Raw genomic sequence first — 18,168 nt, forward strand, 5'->3', positions numbered from 1 at the left:
CCCTGTAATAACTGCTTCGTTCCCTTCTGGCAGGGTGAATTGGGTGAGGCTGGCCTCGATGGAATAGATGGGGAAGAAGTAAGTTGCCTGGGAAACATTTGGTCATTTAAAGGAAACTTTTCTGGTTCATAAAATATTTGTTTTATGTAACCAACTTTCATTAATATATGTGAATAATGTGATTGCTTTTGCCAGGGAGACAGAGGCCATCCAGGTTCTCCTGGGGACAGGGGAGGCCCCGGCAGACGGGTAAGTTTTATATTATCTATTAGAGTACTCAAAACACACTAGGGCAAATGTGAACCCAGAGCTGTTGCCAGCACCCAAACAACCAAAGCAAAATGGTTTGCAACCTCAAAACCTCCGCGGGTCCAACACAGGCACCAACACATCTGATTCTGCATCAGAAAAGACATGCACAGCCTGGGACGGGGTCCTCTTGTTTGGTATTAAAGAGGCCCTGACATAGATGCAAGAAAGCAGTCCATTTTCCGTTTCATTAGTATTTTCTTTGTGGAAAATCAGCAATCATCAGACAACATACTTAAAGCTGCAAGCGACACATTGACAGAAAGCCATAGCTGTGTTGGGTGCCTTTCAGCTGTGTGATGATGTCGATATACCTTTGCAGGGTGGCAAAGGAGTCAAAGGAGAAAGAGGAGAGCGTGGTGACCGTGGATTGCGAGGAGATTCGGTAAATATGCTGGACATTTTTCAAGGGTTTTTATTTCAGACTTTAGACTGTGGCAACTGTCATGGAGCAGTTTCTCTGTGAAGCAGAAGGCTCTTGATATTCAGTGCTCTGCATCACTAAAACAAGTACACAATTTTAATTCTTCCCCATCTCTTGCATACTGTATACAAGCTGCCCCTAATGTGTACATGGTTCCTGGGAGTGGGCCACAAGCTGTCTCAGTTTATTTAGGATTCTCTGCTGACCAAGTAGTGGCTCTCTGGAACGGGAACATGTGGGGTACTGGATGCGCCATACTGCGGTGTAACAAGCGGATGCAGCTACCTCTTCTGAGATGACTGAAATTTGGGCTCCTAGAGCCCAACCCTCAAAGCAATCGAGGCATCAACCTTTGCTAGTTGAACCCCTTCCACTGGGCTGAGGCGGGGGAAGTACATATAGCATAACAATCTAAGATCTCAAGGCATGTTAATTTTGCAGCACATGCTTCAAAACACAAATCATGGCTACTCATGAAGTTACTAAAGCAAATGCTACCTCACTAATGACTTGTTCACTTTTTGCTGCTGCTCCTTCCAGGGCACACCAGGACCTGATGTCGTTCAGCCAGGAGCTAAAGGCCAAAAGGGTGAACTTGGACAATCGGTAAAGCTTATTTTATTGGATTTTCACTGCAATAAAAACTGATAATTCAAACAAAATTCTGTTACATTGATTACTCTTTGCCTATAAAGCAATAAACAGAATGTGTGCTTTGTCTGTCCCAGGGAGAAGCTGGAAGAGATGGACCAGCAGGTACCCCAGGAGGACCTGGGAGAAATGTGAGTATTGTTCATTTCCCCTACTGTTTAGTTTGCTTCTGGCTAACGGTTCCTAGTGTGTAATGGAAGGAAATAGCTTTGCTACACTCCATCAACAATGCATCAGGACAAAGAACTGAGCTGTTATTTGCAGTATTTATTATATTGCCCTTCATCAAGATTTGTTTCTTGAAAACAATTTGGAGGGGGTGCAGGTTGGTGCAGCACCCCGGTGTGGGTTCTTTCTGATTTATTTATTTATTTATTTAGGTACATTTAGAGCCCACCTTTCTTCCATCATGAAGTTCAAGCTGACATCCAGCTGGGTTCCCAGGTGGTCTCCTATGGAGGCATTGACTGGCTCCACACTTGCTTAGCTTCAGTAACATCTGAATCGTGTGCCTTCCAGCCAAGCTCATGCTACTATTAGAAATTAATGTGTTGTGATTATAGTATTTGGTTACTTACAAAACCAATTGGAGAAACTAGGGGAAACAGCCAGGTGTAACAAACAGCAAAGTTCATTCTGCTTGTGATGTTATCCGTGAAGAAAGCAGCACCATTTTTCTTCAGGGATGCCTGGCCTCTCCTGGTTGCGTGAGCCATTTCCCTGCTCTCCCCTGCGTGCTCTCCTCCTCCTCCTCCTCCTCCTCCTCCTCCTCCTCCTCCTCCTCCTCCTCCTCCTCCTCCCTCCTCCCCCCCCCCCCATGGCAGCAGCATCAGGGATGGATTCCCTGCATTCAGTCGCCTTGAGCTGGTGGCTGCCTGAGACAATTCAGCAGATTTCAGCCCAGCTTTGGAGCGAGGACATATTGGGAGGAACACATGGCCAATGTGGACACACCTTCATCCACAGATCTGGATATAACCCTTTCAGTTGCAATGGGCCCCAGAGCTGAGGCTTGGCAGGAGGCCACATGACCATGATGAAGGAGGCATGGCCCTGCATGTTACAGGGAATGGTTTTCCCACAAGAATGCCAGCTTCATTGCCAGGAGGTGGGTGGGAGACATATTGCCTGGTGTTATGAAACAGGGTATTCCTAAGGGAACTAGGTGAGGGCAGTGAGAATGTGGGTGCTGTCTGAGGGGAAGCCATGTCGTGGGCATCATTGGGGAAGAAACATTTAAGGAAAGGAGCTCAGGGCTAGAAGCTGAGCTAGAGGAGGTGTGGGATAAGGCTTCTTCAGCTACTGAGCCCTGCTGTGATCTTCCACATGGCGTCCCACAAAGGAAGTTCAGAATAAGGGGCCTGTTTCCTATCAGGGAACCATGAAAGAAGACTGCAGAGCAGAGGCAATGACAAAAATAGAGCCGAGGTTGTTGCTAGCGATAGCTTCGCATTACTGTTCATGGCTGTGCTTTGTATTGATTTGCAGGGAGAACAGGGCAGAAGAGGACCTCCAGGGATCAAAGTAAGTGCTAACAATCTACATGCAAAATATAATACTTCTACACCATTCTTTCTTTCTTTTTTAAGATCCATGATTGGGAATTAGATAAAAGTGGTTAAAGGTTATTAGTAGATAGAAGAAATAATATTTGAATATATGGAAAATTTTGGGGTATAAATTATGAGGCTAAAGGAAGAATTAGAGATGGATGGGAAAATAAAATTTAGATTTAGATTAATTAATGAATTATAGGTTGAGGATAGGTGCTTTTTTTCTTGGTGTAGATTAGAATTGGTTGTGAGATAATGGAAAAATTGTGTTAGAATGATTTAAGATGATAAAGGAAAATTGCTTAATTTAGATTTAAGAATGGACGCAGTGTGGGGGGAATTGAGGAAGTCCACAATGTCAAGTTAATGTAACAATTGATATGTTCCCCCCCCCAATTCTTTTTCTCTTTTGATTATGTTTAATTTTACTTTTACTTTTTTGTTTTTGTACTGAAATGTTTGAAAATCAATAAATATTATTTGAAGGGGGGGGAATAAACCTTTGAGGAAAATGAAGCTTTCCATGTAGATACTGAACAACATTTAGGAAAGTTACATTTCCTCTTTTAAATGCTAGACTCTAGCCCAGAACCCTGTTCCCAGCAGTGGTCAGTGCAGATATTTCTGAGTAGCCCCCAAAGAGGTGACATGGAGGCAAGAGGTGCCCAGTCCTGCTGTTTGAACATAGAAACTCCATGAATTTGCCTAATCTACTTTAGGCATGCAGACTCTCATCAAAAAGGAAGCAGAATTCACAGGGTAGGCCATGTATGTGTGGTTTGAGGAGCAATGGCAGAGGAAAGCAGAAAAATCTTCACACCCTATTCAGTACCTCACCTAGGGGTAGTAAATTCCACATCTTGTGTAGAAGTGCTTTTTTCTTTTGGTCTGTCCTTAATCCACAGCCCACTAGTTTCATTACACTGGCTACTCAATTACTCTTATATTTTAGGGAAACAGAGGTCCACCAGGTACACCAGGATCTGAGGGAGAACCAGGTCCAAGAGGCCCACAGGTGAGGAGATTCTGTAGCTTATTTCTGGCATTTCTGGTGACGTTCCAGGGCAGAGCCGTGCTAGGCTGTTGTACGATAGAGAACAAAAAGGAGCCTTGTGGCACCTTGAAGACTAATGTGGCTCGAGCCTTTATGGGCTGCAGCTGAAGCATTTTCCTGGGTTAAGCAGTAAACAGTAGGAGCCCAAAGGCCAGGTAAGGTAAATCTGTCCATTCATAACAATAGTAGCGGTAAGTAACTGGCGATTCTCTCTTCCCTCTGCAAAGTACTAACAGAGGATGCTGTGAACTTTATCTTTCTACATAGTTTCAGGGGATAGTACCAACAGTGGAATTTCAGAGACCATCATTGGATCACTAAATAGTTAATGTTGTATATTTACCCTACTGCATGGGATACTGGTTTAATACAGATCCAGTGTAGACCATAGCCGTAGTTGGGTGATCTTGCGCCCCTGGCAGAACTGCCCAGATTGTGCCCCCCAGTCAGGGACAAATTAGCTCTTCTTTCCGCCTCTCCAACCCTCCACCACCCATTCAATTCCTCATGCACTTCACCTTGTAATGAATTATTTCACAGAAAATCAAATATTTAATTTACTTTTATATTTTTAGCCGATTTTGCCCCCCCCCCCAAGCTATGGCCCTGGTGCAGACCATTATCTACTTAGTGAAGAAATGTCTGCACAGGGCTTCTATATATTACTTTGTGGTGTCATGACATGGAAAAGTAAGTTTTTGTCATTTCCTGAGATTTACTTATATCAGGGAGGAAATAGTGCCATGACCTCAACAGTTGAACCCAGGCCTTAAGTTACTGCTCTTTGTGTTTTGGCAAAATTCCATTTTTGTATTGAATGCCTTTTACCTCAGCTATTTGCTTTTGCTTCTGTACAGGGAGCGCCTGGCACAATTGGAACTCCAGGTCTTCGAGGAGAGCAAGGCCTGCCTGGTCCAAGGGTAAAATGCTTTTGTTTTTCTTAGAATTATAGAATTGTTAGAGATGGGAGGAACCCCTCAGGGTCACCTAGTCCAACCCCCTGCAATGCAGGAATCTCAGCTCAAGTATCCATGACAGGTGGGCATCCAACCTCTGCTTAAAACCTCCAAGGAAGGAGAATCCACAACCTTCCAAGGTTATCCATTCCCCTGCCAACAGTTCTTACTGTCAGAAAGTTTTTTCTGATGTTTAGCTGGAATCTCCTTTCTTGAAGCCATTGGTTTGTGTCCTACCCTCCAGAGCAGGAGAAAGAAGCTTGCTCCACCTTCCATGTGACAGCCCTTAAGATATTTGGAGATGGCTATCGTATCTCCTCTCAGTCTCCTCTTTCCCAGGCTAAACATACCCAACTGCTTCTTTCCCTTCCTCATAAGGCTTGGGTTCAAGACCTTTCATCATCTTGGTTGCCCTCCTCTGCACACATTCCAGCTTCTCAAGGTCCTTAACAATTTGTAACGTCTTAAATGCTCATTGTTTCTCTTAGTCTGAAAAGTCTCATTCAAAAATCTGTCCAGCGGATTTTTCCCTGTCAGGGAAAAAGGCAGAGTATAAATAAATAGATACTGTAATAATAATGAAGCTGCTGTGATGTTATTGAGTAGCATTCACAGAAATTCATTGTAGCAGTTCCTTCCACAAATTCCACAAATTCTTCCAATGTTGCAAAAAACTGGAATTGAAAATAAAGTTGACAAAATTACCAAATATGAGTGCAGCATTTTAAAAGTTTGAAGTTTAGGTTTTAAAGGAACTGCACTTATTTGCCCAAATTCATCTGGGGATTATATGAGTGCAGAATCCGGTTCTCATGGCTGCCTTATGTCCAAGATTGCTCAGGAATTCTAAGAAACCAAAAAATCAGTTGAGTTTTTGTGGTTTTGAAATCAGTGGTTAGAATCAGCAGAGCTTTGAAAGGTTCAGTCTACCATCTTGATTCCAAATGCTGCCCAAGTATATCTGAACATAGATTAAATCCTGCCCCTTGAGCTTCCATATGAATTTCTATTCATGCTGTTCCCATTGTTATGTTTGCGCTATTGCCCTGTTGCCAATCTCCAGGCCTTGTCTCCGTAGGGTGGTGGAGGCCCACCGGGAACTTCTGGGGAGCGCGGCCGGCTGGGTCCTCTTGGTAAAAAGGTAAGTGACAAAATTACAGAGAATGGCTGGAGATGGGGGGGGGCTAATGTTGGTGTTAACATGTAAATGATTTTCTAGGGTTCCTGTTATGAAGGGGAGTCAGCCCCTTTCTTCTGTGACTGCATGCATTTTAACAATATCACTGTGAAAGCCATAAATATGAGAGGTCATCTCCAGTGACATTGCCAGAATGTGTGAATGCCTGCTTTGAAGTGTGAAGTTGCTTGGAAGCAGTACAGAACAAGCATTTTTATTTCTCTCAAAGTTATTCTGTAGCTCAAAATGAAAAATGAGATTCTGCTCATATGCAGAGTGCAAATGCAGCTATTCCTACTGAAAATGTGTAAAATGCTTTGAATGCTGATGGATCCAGAAGGGATTTTTTTTTGGTCTTAAGTTTAACTATCAACATAGGCGGGGGCAAGGGAAGCTTACTGAACCTGCAATAAAGCCTCTCCTTAATGTGGTTGGGTGGGCTACGAAGATAGGTGCCATTTTAAGCCAATTTAATATAGTGCAGCAAATAATAAGGGCACAATCTTAGGGTCTCTGGAAGGGAAATCCCCAGAGATTCTCATCTCTGCTGGCAGAGTATGAGGTCTGCCCACAGGTGCCTCCTTGCTGCAGCTGTGGAAAACTCTCCGGTTGTTCCTCCTCTGTTGCTGATACAGCACCTGCGTTAGGAGGGGAAAGGGAATGATCCACTGGCAAAGCACCCCAGAATGGAGATGAAGTTCCCTGGCCCTGCAGCTCACATACATTGGGTGGGGGATTTAGGGTTACAGAAAGGAGAGAGAAATGTTGCCCCCTTTTCACCCTGCAAGAATTTGAATTTGGTGGTTCCTTCCCTTCTCTCTTTGGGTTGCTGTGCCCAGACGTAGGAAGAGAAAGAGAGAAATAATAATAAAGCATAAAGCTTTGCATTTAGATGGCACTAAGCACAATATAATAATAATAATAATAATAATAATAATAATAATAATAATAATAATAATAATAATTTCAGTATTTATACCCCGCCCATCTGGCTGGGTTTTCCCAGCCACTTTGGGCGGCTCCCAACAGAATATTAAACAGAATAAAACTTCTAGCACTGAAAATTTCCCTAAACAGAGCTGCCTTCAGATGTCTTTTAAGAGTCAGATATTTGTTTATTTCCTTGACATCTGATGGGAGGGCATTCCATAGGGTGGGTGCCACTACTGAGAAGGCCTGGTTCCCTGTAACCTCACTTCTCACAGTGAGGGACCCACCAGAAGGCCCTCGGAGCTGGACAAGGGGGGTGGAGACACTCCTTCAAGTGTTGAGAGCCCTTTATTTACATTATCTTATTGTAATGTTCATGACCCTCCTGCATGTGAGATTAGTATTGTTACCCCCATATTTCAGATGGGAGTGCTTAAGCAGAGGAGGCAGATTTCCTAAGGTCACCTCATGAGCCTATGGCAGAAGCGATTCCAACCAGAGATTCATATCTGAGTCCCTTAAATACTGTGTTATACTAGCTTGCATCCTAAGTTAAATTTATTATTTTTAACACAGGGTGAACCTGGCAATCCTGGTCCCAAGGGTCCCAACGGTCCCCCTGGGCCCCGAGGAGAGACGGTAAGTGTGGCTCCGTGGAGGCTGGAAGCATTGCTGAACGGCATTTCCCCATTGTGAAACGAACAGCCAATCCCCCCAGGCTGGCTTCTGAGAGGCTGAAGAGCTTGATCCCTCCAGTGAGGCCAGCACTGGTGGCTCATAATCTACTTCGCAGAGCTTCCGTTTCAACTCTCCTGACCCTCTCTTTCAAAGAACTCTCTTTGAACACATTAGCCTTGGCCTTCTGATATGTCTAATTTTGAGAATCACGTTCACTGGCTGAAGACGGCTCTAAGCTCCAGGATGTGTTGCGCTTTCATGTTCTGCACCTTTATGTCTTGTAGGGAGATGATGGACGAGATGGAGTTGGCAGGGCAGGAGCTAAAGGCAGAAAGGTATGTAGCCTACAGTCCCAGGGCTTGCCTTTATCCGATAGATACATGAAGGGTCCCCTAATCCACAAGGCACGTCTTCATGCAAGTTTTGTAGTTGAGTTTAGTGAAAGCAAAATGTGTATCAAGGAGCGCAAGGCCTCTTGCCCCTCCCAGGGTCTCTTGCCTTGTAAGGCAACCCTGTCCATGTCCTCTTCCTGCATGCTTTGCGTGGCCCTCCCTATCTCCCGTCCCGCCCTCAGGGCAGGCATGACGCCACCTCTCTCTTTCTTCAGAACCTTCCTTGTCTGCGTGGCCTTTGGCTTAACCCTGCATCCAACCCTTTCCTTTCCCTAATGGTCACACACAAACCTTTGGGGAGGGATTTCCCTGTTTTCACCTGTGAAACTCTGCAAGGTTTCAAGTACTCTACACGAATACACCCTGGTGGTATTGTACGAATCATAATAAAAATGATTTTGATAATGTTAGTCTTCAGAGCGGTTGTGCTTAATTAGCAAAAATGATTTTATAAACAGGATGACTGAGAAATAAAATGGATGATAAAAGCCAAGACTAACAAGTTCAAACCAGAGCACAATGTACGAAGTTATCTGAAGTAGGCATATACAGAACTAGACTCCCATGAAACTATTATTACTTAGAAAAGAAATCCTAGAGTCCTTGTAAGCAGCACATGGCAGTGGGAAGGGGTTAATTGGGACACTTCCACAGCAGCCAGTTACTTCCCACTTACAGTGTCTCAGGCATTCATGGGGGTGGGGAGCATCCAGGCATCATCAGGCTTAGGTTGCATGAACCCGCCCCCCCTAATGTTAATTTGCCCTTACAAGGGGTTGGGGACACAATTTCAAAGCAGAATTGATGGGGGTGGTTTGTTTCTGCTGAGTGGCACAGCATGCCTGTTGGGTGCCTCCTCAGGTCTGGTTTGGCACAGCTGGGAACACCTGAGCCCTTTTATTTCTGGGAACAGTCAAGGGAAGGTCGCTGCCTTTGTTTCATTGAACCCACAATCTGTTTCTTATTTCCACAGGGAGAGCCTGGTTTCCCAGGATATCCAGGAATAAGGGTACTTAGAAGAATTTTAATTATGTTCCTTATGCTAAAATACAGTAGCTCATGAGTGACATGTGCCAGAGAGATAATGCTTTGCTCTGTTTTAAACAGGGTGCGCCTGGAGATAACGGTGGCATTGGAGATCTTGGCCCCAAAGGAAGCAGAGGTCTCAGGGTAATGTAGCTTCCTGTGTTTGATAGTGGAGGATTAAACTGAGAGCCTGCATGGTTCATGTTCTTCCTCAAATCATTTTCTTTACTCCCAGTTTCATCCTGTTGCAACTACTTGCATTGTTGTATTCAGTGCATTTTGGGGGTAAAAAAAGAAGTCCCTGTACTCATATATTCATAAACGTGCCGTAGGTGCCAGCACAAAATTTGTCTCAGATCATCAAAATGATCAGTTCCAAGGCAAAGATCACCTTCCACTTCCCGATTACTAGAGAAGAGATCTCTAATAAACCCTGAGTGGGCCAACTGCAGCCAAGCATAAACACATCATAGAGTTAGACTCAAATGTGACCTGCTTGGGGAAGGAGCTTTCTGTTCCTAGTAGTGCTGTTTCACAGCTCATGCTGGAGCTTGTTGTTGTTTAGTCGTTTAGTCGTGTCCGACTCTTCGTGACCCCATGGACCATAGCACGCCAGGCACTCCTGTCTTGCACTGCCTCCCGCAGTTTGGTCAAACTCATGTTCGTAGCTTCGAGAACACTGTCCAACCATCTTGTCCTCTGTCGTCCCCTTCTCCTAGTGCCCTCAATCTTTCCCAACATCAGGGTCTTTTCCAAGGATTCTTCTCTTCTCATGAGGTGGCCAAAGTATTGGAGCCTCAGCTTCACGATCCGTCCTTCCAGGGAGCACTCAGGGCTGATTTCCTTAAGAATGGATAGGTTTGATCTTCTTGCAGTCCATGGGACTCTCAAGAGTCTCCTCCAGCACCATAATTCAAAAGCATCAATTCTTCGGCGATCAGCCTTCTTTATGGTCCAACTCTCACTTCCATACATCACTACTGGGAAAACCATAGCTTTAACTATACGGACCTTTGTCGGCAAGGTGATGTCTCTGCTTTTTAAGATGCTGTCTAGGTTTGTCATTGCTTTTCTCCCAAGAAGCAGGCGTCTTTTAATTTCGTGACTGCTGTCACCATCTGCAGTGATCAAGGAGCCCAAGAAAGTAAAATCTCTCACTGCCTCCATTTCTTCCCCTTCTATTTGCCAGGAGGTGATGGGACCAGTGGCCATGATCTTGGTTTTTTTGATGTTGAGCTTCAGACCATATTTTGCGCTCTCCTCTTTCACCCTCATTAAAAGGTTCTTTAATTCCTCCTCGCTTTCTGCCATCAAGGTTGTGTCATCTGCATATCTGAGGTTGTTGATATTTCTTCCAGCAATCTTAATTCCGGCTTGGGATTCATCTAGTCCAGCCTTTCGCATGATGAATTCTGCATATAAGTTAAATAAGCAGGGAGACAATATACAACCTTGTCGTACTCCTTTCCCAATTTTGAACCAATCAGTTGTTCCATATCCAGAACAATGCTGGAGCATTGTGTGATAAAAGCAAACCTAATTCTAAATAAGTGTTCATGTACTTGTGCAAAAACTTGTGCAAGCTGTATTCAAAGCTACCGGTTATTGCACTGCAGAAACATTTGCAAGTACTACTGGCTGTTTTTCACACACCATTTATGGATCCAACCTATTCTACACAAACACACAGGAATCTGCATAGTGTACATGAACAAAAATGTTATTTAAACCATTTATATGCTTTTTTTGCCAACTGGTCCTCAAGGCGGCTTACAACACTTGCTTAAAATAATTTAAAGATCATTTCAGCATCAGTAAGTCCAAATCATCAGGTAATAAAAGAGCCCCTAAAACAGTTAACTACTGTATATTTCTGTGTATAAGACTACTTTTTAACCCAGGAAAATCTTTTCAAAAGTCGGGGGTCGTCTTATATGCCGGGTCGTATTTCTTATACGGTGAATATATCCCAAACTCTATATCTTAACTGGAAAAGTTGGGGGTCGTCTTATATGCCGGGTTGTCTTATACGCCGGAATATACTTCCAAATGAAATTAAATGTTCTCAAATGTTTGGGTAACTTGTTGGAGAGCGGATTTCTGTTGAACGTGCAGGCGGGTGGGGTGAGGAATTTCAGAAACCTCATGGCCTCCTCCCCCTCTCTCAGCAAGTGATGGGAGGTCAGGGCAGCCCCACGGACCAGGGCAGGGCAGAAATAATGGAGATGGGGGGTCTGCAGGTAGGCCAGGTAGAATCATGCTGGCTCTGTTAGCATTAATTTGAACCTTTCCAGGTAAACAACCCACAGCAGATACAATTATCTTAAAAGGGCAGGTGTGTGGGATTTGGATCAAGCACATTTCCTCTTGTTTGCTTTTTCCTATTTAGGGAAGTGCAGGAGCACCTGGCATACGAGGCCAAAAAGGAGAGAATGGATATCCAGGGCCAGAGGTAAGTTTGCAATGCACACATTACTTGTTTGACATGTTGATTTTGCTGAAGAGTCTAGAATACTTTTACATTTCTTTCTATGCCGAGTTTACTACCCTGACTACTCAGTTGACTGAAATCAGTCAAGCTCCTATCAGACAAGCCCTCTGAAACCCAAGTCCTGCAATTACAGTTGCCTTTTAAAATCCTTTCTTTCAGGGACTCAAGGGTGACAGAGGAGAAGCAAGAGATGTAAGTCATCTTCTCATTCCATAATTTTTCGTGGTAGTACCAAACTTCTTGTACTTCTTCCATTTTTTTCACCGTTTGCCTTTCCTTTTCCTTTAAAGCAATGCACACTTGTACGCAACATCAAAGATAAATGCCGTAAGTCCATTTCTTTTTCCTCTAATGCTTAGTTTGCATTGGAGAAGATGATGAAATCATTGACTTTCTTTCTTTCTTTCTTTTCCTTTCTTTCTTTCTGTTATTCACAGCCTGCTGTTATGGTAAGTCCATATTAGATTCCTCAATTTCTGGCGCCAAAAATGGATGCAAGCTGTGACTTGCAGACTATGTCCCTGGCTATTTTGGAAACAAATGTGTTTGATCAGATTCCTTTCTTGCTTAATGTATCCACTACCTGCAGGTCCCAGGGAATGTCCAGTTTACCCCACAGAACTGGCATTTGCTATAGATACGGCCACTGGAGGAAGTGCAGACATTTTCAACAGAACAAAGCAAGCAGTGTTGACAATTGTTAACAATCTCACAATTGCTGAAAGCAACTGTCCCAGGGGTGCCCGGGTTGCGTTAGTTACCTATAACAGCGAAGTCACCACTGAGATCCGTTTTGCTGACTCCCGAAGGAAAGCAAATCTCATCAAACAGATTCAAGAGCTCCAAATGCCACAGACATCAAAACAGCGAAGCTTAGAAACGGCCATGTCTTTTGTGGCCAGGAATACCTTCAAACGTGCCCGCAGTGGGTTCCTCATGCGGAAGGTGGCTGTTTTCTTCAGCAATGGGCCAACAAGAGCATCTGCACAACTTAACGATGCTGTCATGAAACTCTATGATGCAGGAGTTGTGCCTGTGTTCCTTACCTCCAGAGAGGACAGGCCCCTCATAAATGCGCTGCAGGTTTGCATTCCTTCAACTTTTCTTCTGCTCCAGGGGTGCTTTGGGGTATTAAGGCACAGCCGTTCTCCAGGGACTGTGGCCACCAGGCCTATTGCCCTCTTTTAAAGCCTTGCAGTTGTTTTTTAAATAAAAAAGAAGTAGCATATGTATTAAAGCATTTATAATTATGAAAAAGAAATGGTTTTCATTTTTATGCACTGTAAAAAAGGATGATGAGACTGCCTGTCTGATTTCAGCCATCATCTCCTGTATAGTCTGAAGGCAGGTCTCAAAAGCAGAAGCTGCTCAAATTTTCAGAAGTCAACCAAGTCTTCTCTTTGGCCTCAGCTATTCATGGGCTGTCTACACCAATCAATCTTTGATGCCTGTTTTCTTTTTTGTCTAAACCAGATCAACAATACTGGTGGGCAAGCCATCGTATTTTCTGGCAACAGGGATCAACTGAACCAAATTATTAGGAGAGTAATAATGTGCCATGTTTGTCTAGGTAAGGATCTTGGTTTCTTTCCTATATAATGTATTTTTCAAGGACAGTACAATTTGCATCCAGTACTAGGAATTTGTTTTAGCTGCACAGTACAGACAATATGATCTTCTGCAAGTTAGGCAGGGCCTCTTGTCAGGAAAGGCTTTAAACCTTTATCCTTTGTCTGCCTCACTGCAGAGCCATTCAAGAACCTGCCACCTTCAAATTTACTTTTGTTACTGAAGCGTAGGTACCTTTGCATTGTAGTCCAGGGTCCGGGCCCCATGCTATTGCAGAATCATCCATTGTACCTTTGAGCAGCTGCTGGACCCCTAAAACCCATTCCTTGTGAGGTGCCATACTTGTTTGTCTTAGTGAGGTGCAAATATACAATATATGCTTATAAGAAGGTTCCACGGGATCTACTTGGGAGTTGTTGTTTTCATGGAGGTCTACCAGTTGAAGCCAGGTACAGAACTGTAGCTCAGCCAGGCAGAAACACACTATTAATTAAGGTAAAGGGTGCTTCTGAGCATATGGTCACCCAAGAATTCATAGTCAGCAAAAGACCCAAAATCCACACCTGGTTTACCACACCCCTCAAAGTGTTCTTTTCCAGCAACACAATTTAGGAAAGTGGGGCAGTGAAGCTTTTTTGTGATGCTGTTGTTAAAGTGGGAATCAGAAACCCTTCTTGATCTACTGCAAATAGAGATCTTTCAGTAGATCTCAATCTGCCCACCCCTAATATGAAAGTGTGTTTCAAATGGAAATGTCCACATCACACATTGTTTGTTGCACAATGCACTAATTTTATAGTGAATTTATTCTGAATATTATATCTAACTGAAAGAGCACTTTTTGTTTCCAAAGCCCCTTATTGTGGAAATGTGCTAAGTTGTTTTCAGGTTTCTGGGCCATTAAATTAGTGCCATACAGATAAAGGTAAAAAGCCCTATCTTGCCCAAACCTCTGGAGGCAGTCACAGTACATATCCCATGACTGATCAAAGGTAAAGGACCCCTAGATGGTTAAGTCCAGTCAAATTCAATTCTGGGTTGTCGTGCTCATCTCCGCTTTCAGGCTGAAGAAGGTGGCGTTTCTCCACGGGTTATGTGGCCAGCATGACTAAACCGCTTCTGGCACAACAGAACACTGTGATGGATGCCAGAGCGCACGGAAACACCATTTACCTTCCCGCCGCAGTGGTACCTATTTATCTACTTGCGCTGGTGTGCTTTCGAACTGCTAGGTTGGCAGGAGCTGGGACAGAGCAACGGGAACTCTCCCCATTGTGAAGAACTCACCCCATTGCCAACCTTATAATTGGCAGGCCCAAGAGGCTCAGTGGTTTAGACCACAGCTCCACCTGTGTCCCATGCAGAAGAACCACTGGTGGTCCTGCCATCTTTCTGCTCGCAGCAGTGCTGTTCAAGTGCCTTCATTCTACCCTGTGACGCTTAGCCCCTGCATGGGGTCCTGCAGTTATAAACTGAAGTCTAAAAACTGGCTTCACTTAGCCAGTGCAGCAATGCATGACTTCATGGACGGCTGTCCAATTCACTGGTAGTAATTGCAGCATTTTGCTGGGGAGAGAATCAACAGACCTGTCACATGTTCGTCTTTTGCCCAAATTGTACACACATTTTGAGGGAATTTTAAAACCATTTGCTTTCTCTTGAAATTCTCCAAATTATTTGGGAGCTACCAGAAGCCGTGATTCTGATGCAATATGCCAATTCAGGTTCCTACACCCTCTTGTTACTGTGACGCTGAAGGATGTTGATTTCAGATATATGAGTTAACTGTGATATGTTTATTCCTTCAGATGTATGTGATCCTGATTCTAGCTGTGGTCCCACAAGACCGTTCACCAGAGACAGGCGGGCTGCTCCTACAGATGTTGACATTGACATAGCATTCCTTCTAGATAGCTCTGAGAGCACTACCCACCTGCAATTCAGAGAGATGAAGAACTACATTTCATATGTCGTAAGCCAGCTGGAAACAAGCTCTGATCCCATGGTGTCCCGGCACCATGCCAGGGTGGCTGTCGTCCAACATGCTCCCTATGAGTTTGAATCAAACTCAAGTACATCTCCTGTCCAAGTGGAGTTGTCACTGACAGATTATGGATCCAAAGACAAGCTGATGGATTTCCTTAGCAACCAAATGACACAGCTGTATGGCACACGAGCTGTGGCGAGTGCAATTGAATATACGACAAAACACATCTTTGAGAGTGCACCAAATCCTAGAGATCTCAAAGTCATAGTCTTGATGATGACTGGAGAGATTAAAAGCAAAGAATTAGAATACCTTCAGAGAGTTACTGTGGAAGCTAAATGCAAAGGATACTTCTTTGTCATTGTGGGCATTGGCAGGAAAGTTAACATCAAGAGCATCTACAGTTTGGCAAGTGAGCCCAACGATGTCTTCTTCAAATATGTCGATAAGCCCTCTGAGCTCCATGAAGAGGCTTTGCTGCGCTTTGGGAACCTCTTGCCGTCTTTTATTAGCAGTAAGTATATGCAGCGGCACAGCAGTGGGAAATTTGATGCTGATCATGAAATGTGCAAGGGGAGGTGGGGGTGAAGTGCGCATTGCCCCCCCCCATGGACATTTGAACCAGGTGAAAGGGGAACTGATGCTCTGGTGCCAAGTACTTCAGACTCGGGGCAGTGAACTTCATTTGTGGAACAAGAAGAAGAAGATGATGGTGATGTACTTTTTTAGTTAATGTCACACCTTTCCCTCAGTGCAGAACCTAAGACAGCCCATGACATGCATTAAAAACAAATACAGCATGTGTACACACACACACACACACACACACACCAGGTATAAATATTTTAAAGGTTGTCTTCTTAAAAGTGACACTGAATCAAAACAAGTTGAAACCATTTAAAAACCTTGAAGGAGAAGAAAATATACAATGCCCACCATTCAAAGACCTGGTCGCAACAGCCAGTTAGTGGCCAGAGGGAGTTCCAGAGTCTTGGAGCAGCCACCAAGAAGGCCCTCTTGCACCTGTGAAGATGGTGGGGCCAAGAGAGAGGCTGCCCCTGAAAATCTCATAGTGAGAGGCAGTCCTTCAGAAAGCCTGGACCCCAACTTTATAGGTCATAACTAGGATATGAAGCAGCTCCCACACGGCTCTAGTAAACCCTCCCCTCAGAGTCGCTGCTGCTCTCCCACAAAAGTGCCAACTCAGCTGTGCCCCATCAACTGCCGTTCCTGCAACTTCCTAGCCCCTGATCTTTCACCAAGTGCACATTTGCTCTCCAAAGGGGCTGCAAGAGAGTTATATGCAAGGTCCTGAGGAAGCATAGGGAATAGGCTGCTGTCAAGAGGTGGAGGGCCTCGGCTGCAATGCAAGGTCTCCTCTGAGTTGCAGCACACATGGCAGAGCAGCAACAGCGCATCAAGCACACGTTTGGGGTGGGGCAATGATGGCCCCAAGGGACCTACTCTTTACCAAGCTCTCCATAGCTTAGAGTGCAGGTCTGCAGTCCTAAAGAAGAGTGTTTTAAGACAGATTTCAAAACATGCAGTTGGCAGGCGTGTAGCTTTACCAGAAAACTCATACCTTGCATGAATATTATGTGAAGTTTTTCTCATTTTGCTGAGAAACAGTGGTACTATTCAGGCTTGGCTGCCATATAATCCAGGCTACACGGGGACTACTGATTTTAAAACCCAAACAGATGGGTCTGCTGAACCAAATGCATAAAAGATCATATATAAAGTTTCCCCACAAAAACCTGGCTACTGTACTGTGATTCTAAAATCCAAGAGACATGTGCATTTCTCTAAAGGGATTCCTCAATTTCTGTTCTAGACTCTAGTACCATAATTACAGTACTGGTAAAGTTGGAGTCATAAACACTTTTTGTGGAAACTCATCTTGTCTGTATTTAGGATCACGGCTTTATAGTCCTCCTTTCAGTTGCCAACCATTTCCAGCTTTCTGTTGCAAACTTAAAACTCTTTGAACCCTAATTTGGTAAAGTCTTTTGTTTCTTTCCTTTTTTTAGGTCAACCGATAATATATTTAAGTCTAAAGCATAGTCTCCCCCATTATAACTAAGGAAAAACTTCCTTTAGTTGCTGGCAGAATTACAGTCTCCACATATTTTGCTTATATTGTAATTGGAAGCAGCAGAATGGAGAGCTGTGTTTTATTACTTGCAAGACTGAAACCATTTTTCATTGGGAAGAAAGGAAGAAGAGATTATTCAAATTACTATTTTTCCATGTATATAATAAATGCTAAGTATTAAAATGCCTAGATATGGCCCCTATCATACTTACTAGACTACTTTTATTATGGTTTAAATTGAAATAGTATGTTTGGCCATGGAGAATGGCTTTGTTCAAATTCTGCTTGTATTTGTAGGTGAAAATGCCTTTTACCTGCCTCCGGACATCAGGAAACAATGTGATTGGTTTCAAGGTGATCAGCCTGTCAAAAAATTTGGCCAGAAAGATGTGTAAGTCTAATGAGTTTTTAGCATTCTGAATAGAAGGAAAAGACAGAATGATTGAACAGTCACAGCTTATTCCCAAAATCAGATGAAGTACACGTTTTTTGCCAGCTATAGACACAGTATGCATGTTTTCTGTTTCTGACAACAAATACACTTTTAGGATGAATTAATTATCTTTCCTGTATAAGAGTGTGAAGCACACAGTGAGAAAAGGAACATTTTGTATGTTTCACTTCCCAAGGTTTTAGCTCCAGTACCTCTCGTTTGGGGGATTTTTGCTGGCTTGTTTGGAAGAGATAAGCTTGCATGCCAGTCTGCAATGCTAACATTGAGATCTACTGAAGGCAGGGAATTAGACTTATCTTGGCACTGGGTGTAGAAAAGATAATGAACAAGGGATTATTTTTACAGTTATTCTTCCCAGCCTCCTACATGGGGAAATGTGCTCCAGATTCTAAAAATTGATATTGGAGATTGCCTCAATCTGA

The 18,168-nt window shown here is 43.7% G+C and overlaps 1 protein-coding gene across 28 annotated transcripts in view; it reads left to right on the forward strand.

Annotated features, from left to right (window-relative positions):
* Positions 1-18,168, forward strand: part of COL6A3 (collagen type VI alpha 3 chain) — a 103,053-nt gene that overhangs the window by 64,389 nt on the left and 20,496 nt on the right. For 23 of the 28 annotated variants that reach the window (XM_035139253.3, XM_035139243.3, XM_035139262.3 and 20 more), the window contains 21 exons: positions 34-78; positions 196-249; positions 632-694; positions 1,274-1,339; positions 1,462-1,515; positions 2,873-2,908; positions 3,890-3,952; positions 4,849-4,911; positions 6,026-6,088; positions 7,631-7,693; positions 8,017-8,067; positions 9,098-9,133; positions 9,232-9,294; positions 11,540-11,602; positions 11,801-11,833; positions 11,932-11,968; positions 12,079-12,090; positions 12,231-12,724; positions 13,115-13,211; positions 15,019-15,711; positions 17,590-17,683. In XM_035139253.3, the coding sequence (XP_034995144.2) occupies positions 34-78; positions 196-249; positions 632-694; positions 1,274-1,339; positions 1,462-1,515; positions 2,873-2,908; positions 3,890-3,952; positions 4,849-4,911; positions 6,026-6,088; positions 7,631-7,693; positions 8,017-8,067; positions 9,098-9,133; positions 9,232-9,294; positions 11,540-11,602; positions 11,801-11,833; positions 11,932-11,968; positions 12,079-12,090; positions 12,231-12,724; positions 13,115-13,211; positions 15,019-15,711; positions 17,590-17,683 (2,243 nt within the window). The remainder of the gene's footprint in view (positions 1-33; positions 79-195; positions 250-631; positions 695-1,273; positions 1,340-1,461; positions 1,516-2,872; positions 2,909-3,889; positions 3,953-4,848; positions 4,912-6,025; positions 6,089-7,630; positions 7,694-8,016; positions 8,068-9,097; positions 9,134-9,231; positions 9,295-11,539; positions 11,603-11,800; positions 11,834-11,931; positions 11,969-12,078; positions 12,091-12,230; positions 12,725-13,114; positions 13,212-15,018; positions 15,712-17,589; positions 17,684-18,168) is intronic. The other 5 variants (XM_060282378.2, XM_088664564.1, XM_088664667.1 and 2 more) reach the window with 1 other exon arrangement.

Source organism: Zootoca vivipara, chromosome 1 (assembly GCF_965207765.1).
Source record: "Zootoca vivipara chromosome 1, rZooViv2.hap1.1, whole genome shotgun sequence".
In the NCBI taxonomy this organism is placed as follows: Eukaryota; Metazoa; Chordata; class Lepidosauria; order Squamata; family Lacertidae; genus Zootoca; species Zootoca vivipara.